The sequence below is a fragment of the Danaus plexippus genome, chromosome 6, assembly GCF_018135715.1.
Source record: "Danaus plexippus chromosome 6, MEX_DaPlex, whole genome shotgun sequence".
In the NCBI taxonomy this organism is placed as follows: domain Eukaryota; kingdom Metazoa; phylum Arthropoda; class Insecta; order Lepidoptera; family Nymphalidae; genus Danaus; species Danaus plexippus.
In genome coordinates this window covers 8,578,348-8,604,192 of record NC_083540.1, presented here as the reverse complement: position 1 = coordinate 8,604,192, position 25,845 = coordinate 8,578,348, and the positions used below count along the sequence as shown (strand labels likewise).

At 33.3% G+C, this 25,845-nt stretch overlaps 3 protein-coding genes and 1 long non-coding RNA gene across 5 annotated transcripts; 3 read left to right on the top strand and 1 right to left on the bottom strand.

Annotated features, from left to right (window-relative positions):
• The first annotated feature begins 679 nt into the window (after window positions 1–679).
• On the top strand, window positions 680–1,428 carry LOC116778888 (chromatin accessibility complex 16kD protein). Its single transcript, XM_032672965.2, has 2 exons — window positions 680–954; window positions 1,029–1,428. The coding sequence occupies exons 1-2, from the start codon at window positions 829–831 to the stop codon at window positions 1,311–1,313; spliced, it is 411 nt and encodes a 136-aa protein (XP_032528856.1). The 5' UTR covers window positions 680–828; the 3' UTR covers window positions 1,314–1,428.
• A 2,242-nt stretch (window positions 1,429–3,670) lies between these two features.
• On the bottom strand, window positions 3,671–5,938 carry LOC133320888 (uncharacterized). Of its 2 annotated transcripts, XR_009753986.1 has the most exons (4): window positions 5,692–5,938; window positions 4,930–5,614; window positions 4,143–4,273; window positions 3,671–4,065 (listed from the first exon to the last, which is right to left on the bottom strand). It is a non-coding gene; the product is annotated as an uncharacterized LOC133320888 (long non-coding RNA). The 2 variants fall into 2 exon arrangements; XR_009753985.1 differs by lacking the exon at window positions 4,930–5,614 and having other exon boundaries at window positions 3,672–4,065.
• A 4,380-nt stretch (window positions 5,939–10,318) lies between these two features.
• On the top strand, window positions 10,319–19,660 carry LOC116779116 (uncharacterized). Its single transcript, XM_061529863.1, has 6 exons — window positions 10,319–10,539; window positions 15,274–15,435; window positions 17,080–17,271; window positions 17,647–17,789; window positions 18,500–18,610; window positions 19,502–19,660. Exons 2-6 carry the CDS (start codon window positions 15,277–15,279, stop codon window positions 19,557–19,559), a joined length of 663 nt encoding a protein of 220 aa, XP_061385847.1. The 5' UTR covers window positions 10,319–10,539; window positions 15,274–15,276; the 3' UTR covers window positions 19,560–19,660.
• A 616-nt stretch (window positions 19,661–20,276) lies between these two features.
• On the top strand, window positions 20,277–25,354 carry LOC116777618 (uncharacterized). Its single transcript, XM_032671276.2, has 6 exons — window positions 20,277–20,458; window positions 20,543–21,992; window positions 22,079–22,145; window positions 22,358–22,481; window positions 23,056–23,193; window positions 23,492–25,354. Exons 1-6 carry the CDS (start codon window positions 20,450–20,452, stop codon window positions 25,154–25,156), a joined length of 3,453 nt encoding a protein of 1,150 aa, XP_032527167.2. The 5' UTR covers window positions 20,277–20,449; the 3' UTR covers window positions 25,157–25,354.
• The last annotated feature ends 491 nt before the right edge of the window (window positions 25,355–25,845 follow it).

Sequence of the window (25,845 nt, the reverse complement as noted above, 5' to 3'; positions counted from 1 at the left end):
TGTAAAATGGTGGAGACACGATCCGGGATTAATTTACGAATGTAATAAAATTTAACATCTACTGAAGTCACAATTAAGAACTTTATTACTAGGTCTAAAATAACAAAAATTCAATTGTTATAAACAAACTGAAATGTTATATTTAATAACCAGGTCATCCAAAAAAAAAAAACTTTAGTTATTTTATATATCATCTAATTTTGACAATAACTATTTTACACATCTTAATAAAAAAATAACAGAAAATCCATAAAAAAGTAGTTGCGTTTCATCACACCAGATCGAATTTTCAAATTTAAAACCTTCAGCAAAAAAATAAGCTGCGTTCAAAAACATTGTCTGTTCGGGTATGATAGACTTTTTATTGAAAATGAAAGTAAATTCGGATTTGAGAAAAAAACCGCAGGAAAAAAATTATATGTTTTGTTTAAAAAGAAGTAAGAGATATTTTTATTTAATTAATTAGTGTACACACCTTAACGATATTTGTTTCCCATTTTTTTTTTAATTCTAATTTTGTGAGATAGAAATAAAAAAAATATAAAATAAATTTCTATTTTGGTTTATTTCGTACAAATAAACCAAAATAGAAATTTATTTGGGTGTCGAGACAAATTAAATAATATCTCTGCGGCGATTACAGAACGTTACATAGGTACCTTGACAATTGACGTTTCTTGCAATATTTTTAAACACTCTCGCTTCATGCCGGTTATTGTATAAATTATATGAAACATTTTCTAATAAAAGACAATATTTTTGATTGAAACTAATTAAACCTTAGATATAAAATCTTATTTAGTTCAACTTAAGACTATAATCTATCAAATGGCGACACCCAAAGCGGAAAAAGATTTGCATTTGCCTCTGTCCAGAGTAAAAACTATTATGAAAAGTTCTCCCGAAGTGGATGCGGTTGGACCGGAACCACTTTACTTAGTCACAAAAGTAACAGTAAGTAGAGATTGCAGTCAAAAAGTACGAAAATATTCTAGCTCTCAATAATAAAAATCATTTTATGTTTATAGGAATTATTTGTAACAGATTTAGCAAAGAGAGCATATAAAAACAGTGAAAAAAATTTTCTGGAATACAAACATATAGCCGAAGTAGTCCAACAAGATGATACTCTAGATTTTTTGAGAGAAATCATGCCTCGAAAGATCACAGTGCGTCAGTTTAAAGAAATGATGGCCAAAAAAGCTGCAAAAGCAAATGACTCAGATGAGACGAGTGAAGAATCTAGTGAGGAAGAGAGTAGCGATGAGAGTTCTAGTGGTAACAGCAATAGCAATCAGGATAACAAAACCTAAATTAATTGTTCAGTGAAATATTAAGTTGAAGAACTGAACTTTTCAATGTTTATGGGTGATAAGTCATTATTAAGATATATGACGCAGTTTAATAAAATCTGGAATAATGCTCTGACTGTATCGTTTCATTACTCAGGAATGTTTTTAATAACGAAATATGATTTATGCTAATCAATGTTATCCAACATTATTTATAGGTAAATTTTTCTTAAACCTAAATAACGATTTTATAATGTCATGATTTGAAAAACAGATGAGATAAAATGTATCAAGTATATTATTCTTTAATGTCTATTGCTTGGGGACTTAGATTTAACACATTTTCATTTTTTATTTGCTTCGGCTATAAGTTTATCTCTATGAAAATGTTATTATTTATAGTAGTGAAAATAGACATGATTTCCATAATAAAACTCACAGAATGTACTCCCTATTACAGCAAAATGTTTCTCACTAATGGACCCGTCAGATAAGTAGGACATGAATTTAAAAATTATATTTTGGAATGCATCATATACTTATCCACATGAATTAGGTAAATGGAGGTATTTTTATAATACATATAGACATATCAGTTTTATTAAATAATTTTGATTGAAATTTATTGTTGAGCTAGAAATGTAGTACAAAGTAGGAATATTTTATATATTTTATACCTCATGATCATACCAGCGGGAGTTTTAAAATAAAATGGGTTGCAACATATCCGAGTTAAATGTAATGCATCTACAATGTCCTTAAGTGATAACCAATTTTATAAAAGAAATTTCTTTTTAACTTTCGCTGTTATCACTACTTTATTAAAAGGAAATTATTATTAATAACAGGAAGGTGAAAATCTGATGCATTAGACTTAATTGTAGATGGTGGCGCCATCTACAATCGGTTGTCCACCATTAAGTTGTACACGATTTACGATAGATGGCGGTATTTAGATACACGTAACAATTTTTGAATACCGTATTCTAAAGACAATGCGCCATCACGTTTCTGATTTATTGTATGATTTAATTATGTTACTAATAAAAATAATTTTAAATACTAGCGGTTGATGTCATAAAATAATCATTACATTAATGCATAATTTTTTTTAACCATGAAATCATCTTAAGTATACTACGTAATATGTATATTAAAAGACAAGAGAGCTTCCAAAGGCTCCACCTATGGGATTTTTAAGGAGATAATATTGCACAAGCATATTATGTATATTTTATAATAATATGTGGTCCTGTAGGAGAATAACTTTAGTGTCATTTATAACACTATATTATAATTTATCCCTGTTTAATCTTAAAATATAATTTACCATCATCGCCCTTGCTTAACTTGTAGCATGTAAACTTAATGTATTAATTAAGAGGAATGCCGCTAGATGTCGCTACACATTCGAAAATTTTACTTTGTTTTTAAAAAACATAGTTTGTTATTGTTTATTTATGTCTGTGTAATATCTGTCTCAATTGAAGTTTTATATATTAGGTATTATTATTACTTCACACTCTCACATAATAAAACTGTCTACATGCAAATTATAAGACTAAATAGTTTTTCCTGATGTTTTAACTGGCTAAGCGCTTTATCTAACGGTAGGATTTTACAAATTTTAACAGAATTAAATAGACCGTTTATCTTGGAAGGAAATCGGTTATATACGGTCTGCTATCTTAATGTAAAAAAACTTAATGTAATTAGGCTTCACCCTGACTGTTAATTTTTATATGAACAAAGTCGAGAGCAAATCCAGTATGACATAAGACAATCTGTTGTGTATGTAACAATTATCTTTATTTAACTAATATCGGAGTTTACATGGTCATTAACGCCTTATATTTGTTTTTTATATGTACATGGTCATAAAGGCAAGTTATCTACAACATATTAGTACCTATTTGTATCGCGCAGAAGGTTTAAATTTGGTACAATTTGTTTATAACCTCAAACTATGCTAAATAACTATAGATTATATTTTAACCAAAGTTCTTCCCACTAAACTTGACCCAGTTTCGTTTGTTTACATTGTCTACAAATCAGCTGTTACTTCTTAATAAAATATGACATAAAATTGAGGAACGTGCAAAGTCGTAAGAAACGCTAACACAGACAGATTCACCTTGTCAGGATTTTAGCGATGAGGAACTTTAGAACCGCGCGTCTGTGTTTTGGAAGTTGCAACCTTACTTGGCGCTTCGCACATTACATTTAATGTATTTTTTTGTTATATTTCAAGTAGCCTAACAACAGAATCAATAAAATGAAGTGCCGTATCGATAGTCGACTCATTATAATAAATAATAATTAAATAAAAAATGCTTAAATGAGGGAAAGTCATGCAGCTGTAATGTCTAAAATTTTTATTATGTTAATATTTTGATAGGTGTCTATAGGTTTTACAATTTTTTATGTATATTTTTTCGGTGGTAGAGCCTAGCTGTGGTCAAGTTACTAAAGCTCGAACATGGGCTAGCTCGACCGGGGAAGTACCACCCTTTCACAGAAGATCGGCGTCAAGTAGCCTTTAATGGCTGCGTTTCATCCGATCAGTGACAGAGCCGGTTGCCCTTTCCTTTTTTCCACCCTTTCCTCTCCCGGGTTGTTGATGTATACAAGGACCTTCTATCCTGCATCAGCCTAAGTCAGTTTTGAGGTGCTGAGCGTGCTTCATTGGCGTGGGGTCCAGGGAGACCCTGCAACTGCGAGTCGCATAGGGGCCCTTCCGTACTATGTGCCAGCGACACATACGTAAGTAACACTGGAAATGTTTAGAACTGGCCAGTTATATTTACAAAATTGAACAAGTGACCATTTCATTAAAAGATCGACACTGACTTGTATAGAATATTAACAGAATGTTTTGGTAACAGTCTCTTTGTTGGGCTTGTTCATACCACACACGAGCTTTGCCAAATTTTATAGTGACCTATCCGCTAGCCCAGCTATCCCAGCTGAATATTGGTAGCCTGAAAGTGTTGAAAACTAAATGAAATAACGCGTATAAATCCGAAAATATTATTTTTCTGTAACCAAAAAGGTCACCTTTTGAAATATAACATTTTAATTTATGTACAATATCCTTTATATAGTTTAAAATTTTAATTTTTTTTTTTTTTTAATTTTCATATTTATAAAATATTATCCCGTAGTCTGTAATGTATTCTTTAAAGGGAAGCAATTTTGATAATAAGTAATTTTATTCTACTTTTTTATTAAACGCTTTAATATTGCATTCATGTGTCATTTGTTTTTGTGAATTGGCGGCAAAACTTAAACTCTTGTTACACGTGAAAATGAATCTAACGCGAGAAACTTTTCGGTCAGGGATTTATTGTGACTTTCGTTGGGGCTTACTCAGCAACAAAGCTATGATAGGCTGCTATTAGCACTTCTTAATGAAGCCCCATCTCGTGCCACTATTTACAATTGGTTTAACGAGTTTAAGCGTGGACGTAGCGATCTCAATGATGATCTAAGTGAGGGACGTCCTTTAACAGCGACTAGTGAAGATAACATCACTGCTTTTGACGTATGATAGATAAATATAAGAAAGTGATCAATCAGCAGATACGGGCAAAGCTAGGCATTGGTGTGAGTCAAGGTCAAAAAATATTACACGAACATATCGGCGTCGGGAAGCTTTGTACCAGATTTCCATACTTTAACAAACGACCAGAAATACCTTCGCATGGACTGGTGTCGCTAAATGTTAGATTAGTTCAACGGCGCGGCGGTGACTCAAATGCTGTATTGGACATGGTCACAGACGATGAAAGCTGGATATATTGCTACGAACCCGAAACCAAAATATAATTAGCTCAGTGAGTGTTTGCTTCCGAGGATCGACCAACTAAGGTGAAGAAAGGAAGAAGTCCAGGAGAAAAGATGATTGCCTAATTCTTTGGTCGCATAGGTCATTTCGCGACAGTTGAGCTGGAAGATGGAAGGACAGTTACTGCAGACTGATATGTCAATCGCTGTTTGCCATTTTTTTTGGGAAAAAATCGCCCTCGAAGCAGATTCCTTCTTGACTATGACAATGCTTCAACGCAGTCCGCAAAACGCACTGTTGAATATTTGACTATGGCAGGTGTCGAGATAATGAGTCATCCGCTATACTGTCCTGACCGTCACTATTTATTCCCAAGAACTAAAGATAAAATTCGAGGCATTCGCTTTACGAGCCCTGAAGATGCGGCGAAAGCGAACCTAAATGCCATAGAAGAAGCCCCTAAGGAACAATGGGCCAACTGCTTTTCTCAGTGGATTCATCGAATGCAACGATGTATAGAGACGAACGGAGGTTACTTTAAAAAACAATAAAAGTATTGGCAACTTTTAAACATTAAGCCGTATTTCATTTTCTAAAGATTTTCAGTGTTACCTGGGAAAATCTGACTCTCAGTTCAGACCAAGCAATTCTCTTTGACAGGATGGTTACGGAAACATCACCATCCTTCCGTTCTTCCCTTCACCACTAGGTCGGCAATGCCTCCGCACCACCAAGTTGCAAATGTCCATGGGAGACGGCAACATCGTCACATCAAGCGGGCCGTCTGCTCGTCTCCCGCCGTTAACATAAAAAAATGTATTTGGATATTAAAAATATTCAATGGAATAGATTATACAAGTTAAAATATCTGAAAATGTCTTTTAAACATGTTATAAAGCTATTACTACTTAATCTGTAGTTACACGATATATTCAGTTACATGTATGTAAGTAATTTAGACTAGAAAAAGTTACTTTGTAAAAAAGATCGTTTTAGTTGCTGCGCTAACCTTTAGCACTTATGCAGTATAACTTAAGACATTATAAATATTGACCCTTTACGCTTCGCGGAGCCACAATTGCAAACTATGCAAAAAACTACGTTCTTGTTCTGACCGTTGCAACACCATAATATTATTTAAATATTTTCGGTTCACTTTCGAAATATTTACAAAACTAAAGCAAATATAATGATAATGTGGAATACGTTGACCTCAATTAACTAAATAAATAAAATTATTCCGCGATCTTTTAAGTTTATTTACAAAAAATAATGTCACAACCCTCGACGTGGTCGGTCAGTCCTCAATCCTCACGAAATAACTAATCAATGAATACGTGACAGAGATATGTATTTATTGATTATGAAATGTAAGTATCCCTATTCAAAGCGTTTGGAAGATAGTTAACGAAAAATTTATGTAGGTTTAAAAATTTACTGTAATTTTTTTATAGATCCTTATAGCTTTCTTCCAAGATGCATATTATGAAATACATTACAAACATTACGTCTTAAAAACATTGAAAACTAAAATGCTTGGCTTTATACTTCGGAATGTGATCTCTTTAAAAGCAATACTTCAATTGATTGCAGTGCAGTATACCTAATATCGAAAAATATGGACAAGAATCCACTGTATTATAGCGTCGTATTAGCTGTCTCGGTCACGTCATTCAGTATTAAATATAGGATAACAAATTACAATGCTGTCGGTATATCGTAATTAGCTTCCTTTCGTTTTGTGTAACCGGGACGTTGAAATCTCTACATTGCAGCTCCATAGTGCATACTGTCCGTTGATAAAATTCACTGTATGCATTATATTAAAATTTTATCAATAATTAATCACAACATTCCTCTGTTGGATTAAATTATTTACAGTCCACTATGCTAACCCCAAGATTGACTAGTCAAATTACTTACATAAAATCGTCAGTAGTTTTTCAGTGATAAGTGTTGAAATCACTTTTTATATAGTGACCATGCAAACTTGTAGTAGCCATAGCTCGGATTTTTAGCGTTGAAAAAAAAATTGCTATAATAATATACGAATGACCACAAGCGACTTGACTGAACCTAAGTTACATCGAAGAAACTAGACCTTAATGAAGTCATTATTTCAATTATTTTTTGTTGATTATCATTTCATTCTAGTTCTTTAGATTTTATCACAGCAATAACCTCATTTTTCGTGAAGGCAACAAAATATATATCGAAATAGAGTTGAACCGGCTCGACTATAAAATGTATTTAAATTTAGAACATACTTAATTTTTTTTTTAATAAAAATATTTTTTTCTTAAGATAATGCTGTTAGAAAACTGTTCGTTTTTTTAAATATTTATCTTCAAATGAGAGATTTTTTTATTGCATTATATATAATTTTTTATTTCCATACAAAACGTCTGGTTGTGTGAGAGCTGTTCTTAATCAAAAAGAACTAAGGACTTTCACAATAGGTTTGTCACCGAATAACAGTCAACTCTCCGTATAGAGTTGTGGCAACGATGCAGATTACTTAGCACAAGTGTCCGTCGTCTCACTGCTGACTACATACGAAGCGCTCCCCGCTTCTCATTCAATAATCTACGTTGGAACTAATGTGACAACATTTATGACGAAGTGTGCTAATGTTTATATGCGAAGGATTTTGAACCACAACTGTTAGCGCTTAGCACGTAGTTTGATATGCAAACCTTTGATTATCATAGTGTTCTCTGATATTTAAACCGAGAAAAACAACCTATCAACAACATTTGTGATTTTTTTTTAATTTATTATTCTTTCCTTTTTTTTGTGTAATTTGTACGCTTAGTGATAGTGTTGTTGAGCTACATACGAACGGGTTCATTCAGAAATCTTCTCGCATTATAATGCTGATGATTTCTATTGAATGAGATATTTTGAATGAGATATTTTGGTGCTGGATTCTAGTTGTGGTCAAGTAAGCACAGCTCAAACATGGGCTGGCTTTACCGGGGAAGTACCACCCTCTCAGAGAAGATCGTCGCGAAGTCGTCTTTAGTGGCTGTGCTTCGTCTGAGCAATTGCCTTTTCCTTTTTCACACCGTCTCCTCTCCCGGGATGTTAATGACGTTCTATCCTGCATCAGCCTTAGCCTGTTTTTTGGTGATGAACGTGTTTTATTGGCATGGGGTACAGGGAGACCCTGCAACTACGAGTCGGATCGGGGGCCTTTTCGTATTCTGTGCCAGCGACAGACAAAACTCGACTCTCAATTCATACCAAGGGCAATGCTCTTTGAAAGGAAGGTTATTGGACTATCAGCATCCTTCCATCCGTCACTGCTCCTTAAGTTGGGCTATGCATCCACAACAACATGTTGCAGATGTCTATTGGAGACGGTAACTACCTCACGTCAACTACGCCGTCTGCTCGTTTGCCGCCTTTAATATAAAGAAAAAAACGAGAAATTTATCGCATGTAGTGTAAAGATGTAAACTTTTGCTAAACGTAATGTTAGTTTAAATATACTATATAACTCATGACCTTCGTTTTATTTTTTATATACGTATGTGTTTCATAACGCCGTGTTACGCAATAAGTAAGTAATTTATATAATAAATTACAAGCTGAACAAGAACAGCCACTGTAAGCTATTGTCAAAATAATTGTAACGCAACCTTAAAGTTGCGTCTCAATAACCAATAGTTTTTGTCTTTTTAACTTGTTTTATATTGCGTCGCCATTCTAAACTAAAACGATACACTAGTGATGTAATTCTATCATAAAATATAGTTTATTAGGGCACTACTCCCTAGGACCTAGGGCTGTCCATGCTAGTTTTATATTATTAATAATGGCTAGTCTGAAAAAAAATTACCAACATAGCTCAAATTTAATATTCATTATTAAACATCTGTAAGGAACAATTTCATCACATGTTAAAAACACTGCACGTCTCAATTTCAGATGTTGTAATAATGACATTGACATAAGTCATATCGAATTATAAGAATGACTGAAATTCGACCAAAAACTAAAAATGTTGACATTGGCACAATATTCAACGATTCCAGTGCGAATGAAACATTAAAAAAAAATTGACTGAAATTATTTTCTTAGTGTCATTTGATTGATAGTTTTGTGACACTAAAAAACTGGCATAATTTCTATGTTCTTTTCATTTATGCTTGTTTGGTGAACAAAAGAAAAAAATGAATATCATTAGTATTTAACTATTATATTTTGAGAGATTTGAGAAATCTAAAAGATCGAGCTTAGTGGTGAACTATAGACCTATATATATATGATATGTCATGGGCTAACTAATTACTCTTGAATATGGTGATCATATCGAGACAGTGTCGTATGATAATCTTAATTGTAAGGGAATAAAGAAAAAAAATATATTTAATATTTTTTTTATTTTTTTGTTTTTTCTTTCTTTTTTACTATGGTTAATATTATAACAAACATTACCGATAGTATTTATCAAACAATGTTCAAAAAGCACCACATTACTTATTCCAAAGCAGATTACTAACTTAATAACACTATGATTAGTGATAGTGATTTTCTATATCTTAAAACTGGTATAAAAATTATATTATTTAGAGTTTATCGTGTATCGTGTTTTGTCTTAACAGTAACTATTTTCAATTCATAAGTATTCAATCAATTTATGAAGTCTTTTCGAGATGTCTGTCTCCAATAAAAATCGAGAACAAAATAACAAACGAGCTTAGGTTACATATAATGATCTAAGGGTAATTGGCTGTCCCAGTATTTATGCAATTGATAAAATAATATAAAAAAGTGTGTATATTAAATTGCCAACCTTGCATCTGTTCACAGTTACGTAAAATACCGTAACAGTAATTCCTGGTGTAACGTAACATTTCCTGATTACTGCAGCTTAAAACTAAGCATCTCGATTGCACTTACTCTAATAAAATAAGGTATTATTTAATAAGGTAGCCAGTACCTGTTCAGTACTGACAACTAACCGGAAACACGCAAGAGGATGAACTCTTAAAAATTGAGCATGCAATCAAAACATAAAAAACATTAATTATTTATTTAAACTATAAATAGTCATAAACAGAAGAAAATTACATATAATTAAGTTTACACATATTATTTCCTACTATAGAAAAAGTATATTGTCAAATAAAATTGTAAATATTAAAAACCATTTTAAATTCATAGGTAAATTACGTTAATATTATCTTGTAAGAAACTGGAAAAAAATATCCATTGTTCAGTTGTGACTGGAAATTAGAGGCGGACGGCATTTTTAATATATTTTACCGCTTTAATAACATTACAATGAACAGCATTCGTACGCGGGCGTTGCTTCTGAACGCACCGGATCGATTCAACATTCGCGCCATATTTCCGTTCACAAGTAAATCGATGAAATGACAATCTACAGCAAGTTAGTGCAAATAATATTGATAAGTGTATAACAACTATTCAAAGGGATACATTATATTGGTAAGTGATATACATTTTAAAGCGAAAGTATACATAAAAATAGAAATATATTTACATAAATATTTAACCAATATATCACAGTCAAATTACGAATAGTAAAATATAATACTTGCAATTGTTTTAATCTTCCAAAATCAGTATCTACAGATAATTTCAACCCTCATATGACTTTTTTAATTAAAAAATTATAAATTTTAAATTATTATTAAATGACAATGCTTTTTACGTTGTTATTCTAAATTATTTTCGAGACAACTGAAAATTTTTACATTCTTTCGTTTAAATTTTTTTATTTTCTTAGTCTACTTTATAATATTAAAAAAGTAAGAAACATTTTATCTTACGATAAATTAAATTGAACAATAATATGGAAGCCGTATGTGCCAAAGATAAAATTAATTTAATTGTATGTTTATAAGTTTTTAATTATAATATCATTAAAATAATTGCACCTCGTAATATTATGCCTTCTCGTTACATCTATGATGATTTACGACGATTTTAATTATGTTATGAGTAATAAACGATATTCGTGTCATAAATTTGATTAAACGATAGTAATATAATCCTAGCTTCCTTGAAATTTTAAAAGACGTAGATGTCCTTGTATGTTATATTTGTGGATTGTTTCTGAGATTCGATTTCTGAATCCTCATTTTTTTTTTTGTCTTGAATGGTTATTTTTTTTTAACATTTGTATAAGAGGCACAAGTTCAGATGATTGAACTCATTTTAGCCTTAATACGTCAATTAAAATTTATAAATATATATGAAAACGTAAATTTTCATTTCAAAATTACAAATATATCTTTATGTTACCTAAAATATTAATAGAAATTACTTTATATGATAAAATATCGAGATACAATAAGAGGAGCAGCAAAATTTATTCAAAAACATATCTAATATTAGATAAATGTTAAAAATTAATTTACCCTTCAGCATCCTAGCCTGGAGCCTGCGTCATCAGACTGAACACTTCCGTAATATATTTTCAATACAAACGTATAACTAGTAACAGAAAATTAGTAGTATTTTGTATTTATAGTGGTATTTTGTCCTTAACTAATTTTCTATCAAACTTTTATTTATCCACTATAATTTTAATTACGTATCATCTAAAAGTCCTTACCGTTTGATACAAATTAATGGAAGCTGAATTGATACGAAAGTGCATACTGAATTTTAGTCTAATCTCGACCTGCTTGCAATGTTTCTGATCTTCTGACTGATGAATTTTAAATTGATTGTTAAAATTCAATACATTTACTACCAGAAAAAGAAACACAATAGATTGTAAGATATTTATTATATTTGTAGATTTATAATATTATTTATATAAATAAGATAATAATCATAAAACGACGTTGAATGCCTAGTCTCGTTCTTTAATTCAGCTGTCAGTTTTCGTAGCAATAACCAAGGCTAGTATCGGTAGATTGTTAACTAGCCTAGAAAAACAGATTCTAGTCCAAGAACACCGGATCTTAAAGGCCGAAGGGCCTCAAATTGGGCTTTCCCTCGCTCATATAATGTCCTTGTTGTATTTAAACAGTTTTTTATAAACAAGTCAATGTCGACTTGCAGTAAAATATATATATATATTTATATATATGGGTTTTGTGTAATTTATACTGAATAAATAATTGAAATATAAAGTCAATGTAAAAACTCCTTTAATATTAATGCAGTTGCTAATATTCATCAATTTGCTAGTCGTATCCATGTTAATATATCTGGTAATGATCGAGAGGTCTAATGATCTCGTAAATCGATCGAATGCTGATGTTGACCAAGGACACAGACAGGACCCACTGCGGCAGATCTGCCAACATTTTAACGTGTTTTTATACGAAAGAACATATATATTAATAACTTCCTGTTGCAGCGGTATCTGTATATAAACATCACTTAAGTTCAAAATTTTCAAGGCCTTTGTACTATAAAAATTAATGCTTTTAATGTCTTAAAATCAAACTTATAACACTAAGAAACAGGTTTTTTATTGCATCTTATTGTTATACGGTTATCAGATTCAATGATAATCTCAACAACATCAGTATCATGCAGTCCTTTGAAATCCTACAATGTTATTTAAAAGAAATTATTTTGTTAATATATAGTATTTTGACTCAACCATTTCTGTGATAGACGTTTATTTTAAACAATTTAATTTGAAATTTCATCACTACAAATAAAAATAAGATTCATGAGATACAAGAATTAATATAATAAGTTCATTCTTATTGAATTGTTTGCGAAAATGATTTAATTGTTACGATTCAATTACAAATACGCTTTATTTACGAGCTAAATACTTGAAACGCTCGGTGTTTAGTGCCACGGGGCAAATTTGTGTTAACTTACTGTGCCGCTTCAATACCCCAGAAATCTAGAGCATTTTTTAAATCACCTTGGTCTCTAAGTTGTAATACTTACTATATATATAATTTTAATCACCTTAATTTCTAAGTAATACATACTATGTATGTATAATAGTATCCACATAGGTAAATGAACAATGTTTAGTGTAAACATGCAAACACGTGGCAATTATAGTTCACAATACACTCCTTCAGAATATTGGGTAAACAAATATTATCTTAATTAAACTGAACAACTTTAATGTCACATGATTGTAATAGAAGGAACAAGTAGAGTGTACCAAGGTCCAGGGACTGGAATTTTAAAATTACGTATTGTAAAGGAATCATTTGATTACATTCGTTTCATGATGTTAATAGAAATTGAAAAATTTAATTCTGTTTCATCGGCCTTTTTTATTATAAGTTAAACAAAAAGGTCGCTCTATAGACATTTTATTTATTATTAGTAATCTTTCCTACTTCTATTTCAATATATAAACGCTTCATAGTTAACTTCTCGTTTGGACATGTTTTTTTCTTGTTCACTTGCAAAGACAGCCAAGCTTTTTTTTTTTTTTTTATTTTTCTCTGCGTCATATTGTTTTTGTTTTTACGGCCAGCTATTATGTTGGTCTGTAGGTATAATTATAAAGTTATCAAGCAGTACGTCGATTCAATCGTCGACATTATTCGTTTGAAAAATATGATGTATTTATCATATTCAAAAAAAGAATCTTACTTATTCACAGTGACACATCCAACCTCAGGAAGCATCTCGTCAACGAGACATAACTTTTGTTTGATTTTTTTTTTCTTATTTAATTCCATCACAATTGTTCGGAAGCAAACAATAAGGTCTTTATAGTTTCTCATACGTCTTTAAGATAGTACTATTGTTTTCTGTATAATTGGATACAGATTAAAAATCTTTGGTCTAGATTCTAATTGATAATAAGTGTACATAGGAACTAAAATAAATTCAATTCACGTATAAACAGTATTATTCCGTAACATCTAGATAACAAAAGCGAAAGTTTCGCAAGGCGTAAATGCCGCGTAATAACTATATCAACGTTAGCCAAGTCCTGTAACCGCAGCCAGCGAGCTGCCATTTAAATTGTCAGCACTGTTAGTTGTACAATATAATTATATATAATAAACAAAGAACAAGAAGGAATCATTTAATTTTTATGTATTTTTCGTTCGGATATTATAAATATCTGTGGTAGGTACTTTGAATTGCAAAGGAAACGAAAAGTTGAGTCCAAATGTAAATTAAAATAGTTGGGTTAGTCTGAAAAATTATTAAAATGAAATGTTTTAGATAATTTTTTTTTTACCATTTTTATACTACCCCACTTTCAATTTATTTAATGGCTGCTTCTTTATTTATGGAGTAACTGATAATACTATAAAATGATGCTATTTCATTTGTTTATTTTAACCCCAAAAATGCATGGAGCCATTTAAATCTTCTTTTTCAATAAGATCTTACTATAAATTTTACGTTCTAAATAAACCTACTTTTGTTATTGCCATACTTAAATTTTTTATTCCAATAGAAGAGCTTCCATATACATATATCTAAGTCTTTTTTTCGTAACTAGTTATGAACAGGTAAGTATGTATCATTAAAAATATATTTAGACAAAAAACACTTGTATATAGAAGATAGAGTTAATGTACTGAGCAATTTATTCCACACCATCTCAGTTTTTCTGTGCTTGAGATTTAATAATCGTCATCGTACTACCTTACATACTAAAATTAGGATATTTAATTACGTATAAACATTTTATTTATTAAATATAACATATATAATTTTTCCTTACCATCTGTTTGAATTCTCAAACTATATACGTAGCTTAGAGTTTTTTGTACCTAAATTGATAATTACTAACATCTGCAAAGTTTTATGACTGAACTTTAAACTGTTTGTATTCAGTTCGATGAGGACTCGTGGCTAGCGTACTGATTTGATATTACAAGTGTTTTATAACTTGCCGTGGAAGGGAATTGAGGGTTCATAGTTGACAAACAAATTATTTACATAGTTGTATTACGTAAATATTAAGAATTTCTTTTTTGACTTTTTTCAAAATTTTAACTACACTATAAAGAAGTTTGTAGAATAACATGAAATATGAAGGGTTTAATGAAGGCAATAATTCAGCGATGGAAAGGATATTCCTTATGTTAGTAAATAAATAAATAATATCCTATAAATATAAAATAGTACGCCATTTTTACTATTGTATTATGTACAAAGAAAATATATATAATGACATTTAAATAACAAACAATACGTGCTTATTTCATGTAATTACGTGAGTAAAGCTAGTACAGCAACTAATGAACTTGTTTGCAGGTAATGTCGGGTGTGGAAATCGGCGCGGGCCTAGCGTGGCGGCTGTTCGCTACTTTGGAAGGAGGGACCCTCCTGCTGGCTACATCAGCACTTATAGCTTACACGACGCGGAGGAAATTGGCGACACGAAAAAGGATCTATAGGCCCATCAAAAATGTCTTCGTAAGATGCGAGATACAAGATAAATTTATATTTAAACAAACTTCATTTTAATGTGTAATAAATTCCATTAAACTCAGCTAAGACTCTGAAAGTTTGGGATGAATGAAAAGTAACAAAAATGTCATGATTTTTGACAGTTTGTTAGTGTCGGTTTTAGAGTTTGTACATTAAGGCGAAGCAGATTATTTAAGGGAGAGGAAGGGTTTCTTGTACTCGATTAAGGATTAACCACCAAATTTGAGCCCCATATATATGGCTGCAGGCAAAGATAGAGGAGTTTAGTAAAAAAGTCAGTGATGAGATATTCTTAAGTGCATCACATTAAGCTTTGGTATAGCTAATTTCTTAAAAGTGTAAATTTCATTTATTTGACGATTTAAGAGTACAGAAGCGGTAAAAAACATCATCTCGACAATCACGAGCCAAGCAATTTTCTTTTTTTTAATTCAAGTAAACGAAAAATATATAATCTGACTTTTCTCGAAGGCAAAATGAAAGCGAAGTGACAAAATTTAACTTCTAAACTTTGTGGTATTGTGAACAACGTATTTCCAAGTAGTTTCCCGTAGGGCTAACTGTAATAAAGAACATAAAGAATGAATTTTCAACGTTTTATCTCATTTTAAATTTATTTATCATTTTTAATTTTAAATATTAACCATGAGTGATATTAATATAAAGTGTTATAACAAAAACAATTACATTTACATTTGAAGCATTAAAAAATGTACGTAAAATATTATATAAAAAGGAAGTCGGTTACTTTTATGCACTTGCTATTTCCCGAGCTCTTCAATTGGTTTGGTTATCTGGGCGCCTACCAAGTCACAAAATGTTCTTGCAAATCCGTCCTACAGTTCAGGAGGAGTCCCGTGACACACGTACAGTGAATATATTGATCTTGCTCACTCGAGTATATCAAGAAGTCCCAAGTTTTTTGCAATTTCCAATACCTAACGTTGTGTAATTGGAATCACATTCAAATCTTCATAATTGAATGAGAGCTTTTTATAGGTTCACGTACAACGACTATACGAATAATTATACTTCCAAGCTATTTTATTATATTACTGCTGTTATGATTTTTTTACATGTTTGATGGTCTATACCCCCCCCCCCCCCCACCCCTCAATATTGAATATATTTTTTGTTTTTTTATCAAATGAGCTTTGCTTTTTTCCTTTAATGCTTTTAGACCTTGGGTTTGACAGTGTCACTGGTAAGGGTGGCTTACCTTAATGGAACCTACGCTTAAAATTCGAGTATGAAACCTTAGCTTTACAACTCTAAAACGCTAGAGTGAAGCCGAATTTAACGTCATGACTTCTCCTACTATAATGATTTCTACAGTATATTTCGTTTCTTATATATAACAAATTAAAAAAGTGAATAAATGAACTTGGGGAAAAATCTTTTAAATAAGTTGTTCAACAGACTAAGTCAGAAACATTATATGTGGTCTTTATTCGATTGATTGATTAAAACTTAAGGTGCATTCACACGTTGCAAATTATAGTTATATTTATTGTAAGATAATATATTCATGCTCTCATTTAAAATAACTTTTTGTATAGGATGATTTGAATAAAAAAAAAATACCCTTTTGAATATTACACCTGCGACATATTGACGTCACATTCACAGTTAACGGACACCACGAGTGTGCTCGGCAGACAACTACAGGCACGTCTCACGGAGCGCGGGTGTTCCGTGTCGACGTCTGAATACGAAAATGGCAAAAACTTAGACTGTCTAGTTGTGGTCGGGGCGGACTGCAAGGACGGACTGGACGGCCTCGCCCAGCTAGTCACTGACGACGTCCACAACAACCTACGTGTAAGAGTATACATATATATCGACTGTAATATTTCTTGTATGGGAAAATGAAACATTTATTGTGGAGTCCCTCCGCGCGGAAGAAGTGAACTTCGTAGTGTTGCAATGAAAAGAGAAAGTGATAGAAATTAATTTTTAACGAATTTTTAGTGTTCCTTTAATACAAACTTTATTAACATTACTTACAAGCCGCAATTAATTGTTCGCCACGCATTCCCTCTCGCTCTGTCCCTTTTCATCCCCCCAGGAGCGTTAAACGTTCAACGCAACCTTGTCGGAAGTCGCATAAGAAGTTTCACTTCAATAAATTTATTTATTTACAGCTTATATTACAATAACACTAATATTGGGTTTTCAAGACATCGTTGGTTACAGTCCTTAGAATGCATGTCCTCGCACGTGGTCGCCGGTGGTACAATAGTGTGGTCGTGGTGTGTCAGGAGCGGCGGCCCTTACCGCTCCGCTGCGGCCGCCTTCCGCGTGGTGATGAAGACCGCCCTTATGCACTTCGCTGAACTGTAAGAAATCTATTGCGCTGAATATAGTCATTAATTCAGACTTACTTTCTTTCTGGGACCATATACGGAGCGGAATACGCCGCTTGCTCTCACAGCTGATAATTAAAAAATAGAGATGATCATTTAAAATAGTTTTATTAATGACTAATGTCTGCCAGTACTCGTAAAGCTTTAGGCCACTATACATTATGTATAGGAAATCGTTTGTTTGAAAAGTCACTGGAAATAAATCCAAATGGCCATTGAATTAGGAGAGTAAAGAGAAGATGTTATATTTTGGAAGCACTTCTGGTCTCCGCCGTAAAGTATTATGAATATCACTAATTGGATTTTATCAAATATTGTCGGGTAACTTGCAGAAAGGTCACCTAAATAACATATCCTCAGCGTTCATTCAGGATTTAAAAAGCATCAAAGAGTTCTTATATCTAAACAATAATGACATTGATGATAAAGTATTTTTTTCCTATGCTGAACCTAACCCTGGGTCCCAAGTCCCAGGCTCTGATGAAGCTCCTCCCAGCAACGAATGACCCGATACCCGCACGGTGAATCCATCACTGTTGAACACATCACTATATATAAAAATATGTCCATACAGAAACTTCATTAACAACATAACGTAACCAATTCGGTTATCAGACCAAATGTTTCTTTTCATCTTTATCAGGTATTCATATGAAATTATGTTAATTTTTCATACAATCTAGTTCAGACTGCGAAGCTGTCTGGCTGGAGGGCTACGATACGGCGGAGCGGACGGCAGACAAAATAATGGAAGAGCTGTTCCCTTGTGACGCACGCGACGGCTTCTCGTTTAGGTACTGTGACACACGCGACCTGACGCCGGCCAGCGCTGTGGACTTAGTGCTTACAAGTTTAATTGTTATAACAGATGTTGGTCCTTTATAGTAACGCCCGTATATTATACGTCGCACTAGCTATTTGTCGATGAACATTTTATATTTACTAAGTACCAGAGCATTTATTATTTGCTTCCTTCAAAATCACTTTTTTTATTATGTTCTGCATTCATTTATTCCACCTGAATTTTGAAATTTTGTAATCGAACTCTGGAGAGAAATGTTGAGTGCGCTACAACAATAGATGTAGTAACCGATCAGCAGCGACATCTAGTCTGTGTCACGTGACTTCGCGCATAATACAAGTGCTATGCCGTGATTCCACACGAACTACACGGAATACCCTGAAAATTTACAGCCTATATCGAATTCTGGTATCTAAATTAAATTACTATAAAGTTTCATCAAAATCCGCTTAGTAGTTTTCGCTTGACAGCGGAACAAACATCCGTACACTGTCACAAACTTATGCATTTATAAAACTACTAAGATGACTAAATGAACCGACGCTGAATAGGAGAGAATTAAAATTCAAATTGACCAATTAGAATGTCAAATGCGACGTAATTAGTAGAATTCACACCTGTGACTTCCGGTGTACCGAGACGTCTCGGATGTCGCGATACGCCGGCATAACTATAGTGCTCGGTCTCAAGTCACTTGAAATAAAATTCTTTAGATTTAGCGTTTATACCGGAAATCTCCTTTTGGAATTCTGCTTATTTCGTTTTATTAATTTTAGCTCTATATAAGTGACTACCTCGACATTGCTTAAAAGTGGACAAAATATACTATAGTATAATTATAAATAGAAAAAAAATAATAGAATAAGTTTATTCTCTTTTGCAGAAACGCCACTCATATGATAAGCAACTTCTTCAACGGATGTCTGAAAGTTATTACATAAAAATATATTTATGTGTCTCGTAGTATAAGTGACAAATAATATTATTAAATTATAAATATCCATGTATACGTAAAAAATATTAAATAACAATATTTTAATTGTAAATAATTCGAAAATGAAATAAATAAAAAAATATAAGATGTGTGTGTTGATTAATTTTAAAGTATTAAAAACCTTCCCTTAATTAGTATGTATTATTTTTTTAATAACATCAATGAAGATTGAAGATGAAAAAAACACAAAATAAATATTATTTGTCTGTTATTTTTTTACATTAATATTCAATTATCTATTCCAATATGAATTATTTTTTAACTTTCTTACCACATGCATCAACCAAATGTTCAAGAATTAATAAAATATTTTATACATATATGAATATAATGTTCTTAACACTACTTCAAACTCTATTTTATTTGAGTTCTTTATTGTAAAATGAACTCCTTTTTTAATTTCATAAACGTAAATTAATTTATTTGCATAAACTTTTTGGCAAATTTTGAAAACCATTATCAAAGTTTTAAGTTCATTGAAGACTTTTTAATTCTATAATTGAATATTTATCGCATGGAAAAAATCTATACCATATTTAAAAAAATAAATGAAATGAGTTAACAATACATATATGCGTTCTGTAATAGTTTATAAAATGATGCATTAAATGTTATAATCTGTGCCTATAGGTTGAAGCGTTAAATATAGCCTGTCACCGCAAATGTCAGTTTTAGGACTCGAAATGTAGTGTCAGACGTGTCCGTAAACCATAATAAATACAATCCTTTTTTCGTTACTTGTAATGCTTAAAGCAGTTTATTAATTGCCCCTTAACAAACTATCGATTATGTTTATTTCGTACCTTCTGCTTTTCGATCTAAATTTCCGACGAAAACATGGAAGAGGTGAGTGTTTAGGTTACCATATTTTTGTTGTGTCACAATAAGGTGCAAAAACGCATGGTAATGTTGCAATAAATTTTATTTTAGGAGCTTAGCGAAAATGAGCTGGAGGAACAAATGTATGCTATGATACACTATGTTGACGATACGCAATCAAATGTCAACTCAAACCAAAACGATAACAACATTGTTGAGAATGTTCCTCAGAGTACCGTACGTCGCTACTGGCGTACTAATGTAGACCAAAACACACCTTATCAGAAAATAAACACACCTAAAGATTCTACTAACAACAAAGAAACAGGTGAAAAGAAAGATGACAAAAGTAAATCCTCAGACCAAAACACATCAGATTTGTCTCTTTTTCAACAACCGGTACCCTCGAATGTCAAGAAAACTGTAGAAATATTGGAAAATGATGATGACAAAAATATAGTGGAACTCGAAACAAGCGACGAAGATGAAGTTATTGAAGTGGCACTTCCACCCAAACCCACCATCACCATTGAGAGTTCAGACGAAGATGATGTCTGTCCAGTTGATCCTGAGCCTGACATTAAACACAAGCCAACAAAGCCCACACAGGAAATTAAAAACTCAGTTGACAGAGAAGTCACTACCAGTCCAGTACCATCCGTGGTGTCATCTATCTCAGATGACTTCATAAGAGGAGACTGCATCGCACTCAATATATCATCAAAACATCCAAATAACCAAAGCTTTGATTTCAGTCTTCATGGCTCCGATCTTCTCGACCAAACACCATCGAAGAAAAAAAAGAAAAAGAAAAGCAAAGAAAAAAATACACCATCATCAGTAACAACGCCTCTTTCAGTATCAACTCCCGTGAGCTCAAAGCAAACGGCTGGTGCAGTTGATGAATGTTTCGCTACTCCCAAGAGCAAGGCTAAGAATAAACGCCAAAGGACAAAATCATATCGAGTTTCAGAGAAAAGTTTACCAAATGCTGACGTGTATGACTCAGACAGCAACCAATCACTGAATGAGAGTAACAAAAACCAGGCGACATATGAGGTTACCGACAAAAGTGTACCAAGCACTGATGTCTACGAGTCCGATTCCAATCCATCAGAAAATGCCACAGAATCTGTATCTAAAGAGGCTACTAATGACGCTGAAAGCTCAGAAAGCACAACGGAGAGCCCCGTTGTTGAAATAGTGAAAACATCAAAAAATACTGACATTTCCAATAAGTCCGTAGTAGACCTCACGGAACCAGCCATGAACACAAGTATAGACGAAAACATAGTGATGGGTAACGTGACGGGATTCACAAACATGGAAGAATTCAGTGATCATGATGTCTCCGTCAAAGATATATCCAAATGCGGCTCAACTAAAATACCAGCCATCCTTAACGAGGATCTCGATTTTGACAATCTCAAAGGCAGCAACAAAGTGTGCAAACGACGACGATATTCACTAACTACATTGCGAGCCGAAATGGAAAAGTTCTACAACGAAAGCTGGGGAGGAGAGGAATTCAACCATCGGGAGATACAGAAGAATATGTCACGTGAGTGGAAATAATTGATCTTTATCATCAAACTCTTTTATATTGTTCTTATATAAAACATTTACACGCTTGTTCTTCCATACCAGGTGACAAAAGTTTGTGGGTAATCGATGCAAAGGACCGTATGCCATCGCTGACCAGACGAAAGACCACGTGAGTATCAGCACAATGTAAACATAGAAATAATCAATACGTTCTTAATCTTCTCATTCTAATATATATATATACAGATATAGTATATAATACTCAATGTTATATTAATGTTCAATGATAGTGAACTAGACAATTCGAGATAAATTCGGCTAACTCTTGAATAGCCCTCTAACTTCAAAGCATTGAATACTTAGTATGAACTATGTTTTCAGATGCAACTACTGTAACCGCGCCGGCCACCGCGACGACGCGTGTCACTTCAAGCCGCCCGTGTGTTTCATGTGCGGCGACGCGGGACACTACGAACCGCGCTGTCCCAGGAAGATATGCGTCAATGTCAGTATACAAACAAACAAACATACAAATAAAACTAGTCACAGCATGTATCAGTCATTTCCCGCAGATTCCATATGTGACAGTTTTGCAGTAATTTAATATTTAAAAGACTCTCTCCTCAGCCAATATATATTTTTAATAATAACTAGAATTAATGAGACTGGAAATAATTACTATAATTACCTGTGAGGGTCGTTAACTCTAATGACACATTAATGTTAAATTGTGTAAATTTTATGACTATAAGTAACTTTTTTGTAAATTCACAAAAATATGTTTTAAATGCTTTATTTATAAACAATGTTCTCAATCACGTGACAGTTGTTACTTGTGAGCTTTTTCAAATACATATTTTTAAGCAAAACATGAATCAATCTTCAAAATATATAAAAACAGGTCAGATTTTTTTTTAACGTATCTATTGCGGACTTATTTTAAAATCTACCTCAAATTAACACTTGCAGATCAAATAACGAACTCGCTCCGTGCAAGACCGGTTCATTACATATATTATATGCAGGGTAGTTGGACTCTTTCAATATAACATAACGTTTTCCTATCAACCTCATTCCAGTGCGGGTCACCCAACTACGTGTACTCCACGATGTGTCGGAACTGCTCCACGTGGAAGTGCATCAAGTGTGCGGAGTGCGACCAGAGCGGTCACCCAGCCAGCCACTGCCCGGACGTGTGGCGCAGATACCATGATACCGTCAGTATTAACGTACACACATCACTCGCACTCGACGGGTTTCTTACAAGCCAGTTGTCAAATAGAGATACATTATCACAGCTATATACTAGATCGGTACTTTAGTGGAGACAATTAAAGTTCTACCAAAGGTTAAGAAAGGATCATTGGACATCATTGGAGAATATGTGGAAAATTATCAAAGTTTTATTATTAGTAAAATCAAAGATATTCCATTGTCAGCTGCGAAATCCAAGTCAATTCAAGTCTGTATACATTGGTTCAGTAATTTAATATGATAAATATGTCTGTCTTGCAGTTGTCGTTGGAGACTCCGTTGGAAGAGAATCGTCAAACGAAGAAGAATCACCAGATGTTCTGCAGTGGTTGCACGCGCCGTGGTCATTTAGTCCACACCTGCCGTCTCTCTCTACCGTTCTCAGGCCTGCCGATGAACTCCCCATACGTCTCGGTCTACCGACCCGTGTACCAGATGCTGGACACTAACAACCAAAGTAACGATATCGGTAACAAGAAATTTAAGAACAGGAATAATTCTGAAAATTCCTCAACGATCAGACAGGACAGAATGAAACGACAGTCCAAGTCGCCGACCACCCACGATTCACATCTCAACAAGAAACGTAATATGGGTACCATTGAAGTTGAAATAAGCTCAGGAAACAAGTTTCCTACGGGGAATCAAAGGAAAGTTATAATTTCTGAAGAAAATCCCAATAACAGCAGCAAAATTATCACAGAAACAAACATCAATAAAAAATCCTCCGAAGTTCAAAGTACAGAGAGGGCTCCAGACTTTATACCGATAACATCATCAGACAACCGGGACAAGAGGGGACAAATAATACAAGACAATGAAGTGTCGGACACGAGCGAGGTCATCACATCCGCGAGGGTCTACATCACCAAGGAGATAGCGGATCTCTTAATGACAGATGAAGGAAGCCTGTGGCTCAACACGACCATCAAAAACAACGATCTGATATTGGAGAATGACACCATAACATTCTACCTGAGCATAAACGGAACAGTCGGCAACCAGGAGGCCTTCCAAGCTGAACTGGGAGAGTGGATCAAGAAGAAACAAGCCGGCAGAGAGAAAGAACGATTTGTGTCCGAGAGTGAAACCGACGTCACCCAGGAAGGTACAAACGATCAGCAATCGTTGACGAATAACATACCCAAGAACAGAAACAACGCTTTGCGCAAACTGAACAAAGCCTTCGATTCATTAAAGAAAGATCTGGGAGATCCGAAGACCATTTATAAGGAGCTGACGTATTTGCAAAATAAACATCAGCAACTTATAAACCAGAAAGTCATAAGCCCCAAAAAACTGTCCAACAACAGGGACAATATTAATCTGATGCTGAGAAAACTTAACATGGTACTTCTCGGGCAAGCTGGTCTAGCGGACGGCTCCACACACTTAAAGGAACTGTACTCCTTACAAGAGAAACTAAGCAATTTCAGACAGAAAAATATACCGACGTCGCTGCGCGAGGAAATCGGTGAGCACTTTCATTGCATCTTCGCTGCGATACCCAGGGATGATTACATAGAACTCTTAAGTAAATTTTACAATAAACCGGTCATAACGTTCAAGAAGAAAAATGATAGGTCCTTCAAAGTCAGTCCGAAGCCAAACCAGAAGACGTTGAATCCGATCCAGAACATACAACGCAACGTGAGCGTCGTGAAGGATGACACGAAGGAAAACAACGTGGCCAACGACACGTCCCAACTGACCGCGGCGACCAAGAACAAGCTGGTGTTCTATCACAGGCGGTTGCTGCGCTCGCGACCCATGGACGCGGTTCTCAAGAAGACAAAAAGCGAACTGCTAAGGAAGCTCCACTTCAATCTCGCCCTATTAGGCGACAAGGCTCATATATCTTCGAAGGCTCTGAAGAAAATGAGAAAGATTCAAGAGCAGGCCCAACTGTTCTTAAATAACTTTTAGAATTTATTAAGGATATAATGTTTGGCAGAGAATGCCATTCATATATAGGCGACGAGTATCGCCTATTAGCGGAGAGTCGCTTGAATATTACATCCAATATTGAGATGGATTTTATTTATGTAATGTGACTTTTTCCGTATGGTGTATGCGCACTGCAAGAAAAGTGCATGTGAAAATAAAACTTCTTAGTGTAATGCATATTGTCTTTTATTTGCAACAAACATATTGAATTTTTTTTTATATACTTCGAGATAACAACGGTTTTTCAATGTTTACAGTTAATAAGAAGTAATTGGACATATTAAAAATTTATCCCAATTTAAAGGCAAATAATATAAACGTTATTTAAAAAATTTTAGCTTAGCCAGCAACCACTTTTTGTATTCTGTTGAATTAGAATAATAATATTAACAGAAATACTAATGAATCGCCTGAGTCCTGTTCTTACAGAATTCAAATGTCAACACATGCCTACGCATCAATTCTACTTTCGAATTTATATAAAAGAAAAACAAAAAAGTATGAAATGTCTCATTACGCGTTCAATTCGCCGAAGGGGTAATAAATGTCTTATGTTGTTTAGTCAAACTCTTTATATTTCGAGTTTTATTAAAAATATATTTTATAAACATTTTCATTATTCTGTGTTTATTGTTATTAACTTATAGTACATGCTAAAAACAACACTC

Excerpts from the sequence above, each read along its gene's own strand:
- LOC116778888 (XM_032672965.2), top strand. The coding sequence starts at position 829 with ATGGCGACACCCAAAGCGGAAAAAGATTTGCATTTGCCTCTGTCCAGA. Across the intron at positions 955-1,028 it reads ACTTAGTCACAAAAGTAACA|GAATTATTTGTAACAGATTT; the intron begins GTAAGTAGAGAT and ends TTATGTTTATAG.
- LOC116779116 (XM_061529863.1), top strand. The coding sequence starts at position 15,277 with ATGTCGGGTGTGGAAATCGGCGCGGGCCTAGCGTGGCGGCTGTTCGCT. Across the intron at positions 15,436-17,079 it reads GGCCCATCAAAAATGTCTTC|TTAACGGACACCACGAGTGT; the intron begins GTAAGATGCGAG and ends TCACATTCACAG. Across the intron at positions 17,790-18,499 it reads CTTATGCACTTCGCTGAACT|TTCAGACTGCGAAGCTGTCT; the intron begins GTAAGAAATCTA and ends CATACAATCTAG.
- LOC116777618 (XM_032671276.2), top strand. Across the intron at positions 22,482-23,055 it reads CCAGGAAGATATGCGTCAAT|TGCGGGTCACCCAACTACGT; the intron begins GTCAGTATACAA and ends ACCTCATTCCAG. Across the intron at positions 23,194-23,491 it reads GGCGCAGATACCATGATACC|TTGTCGTTGGAGACTCCGTT; the intron begins GTCAGTATTAAC and ends TCTGTCTTGCAG.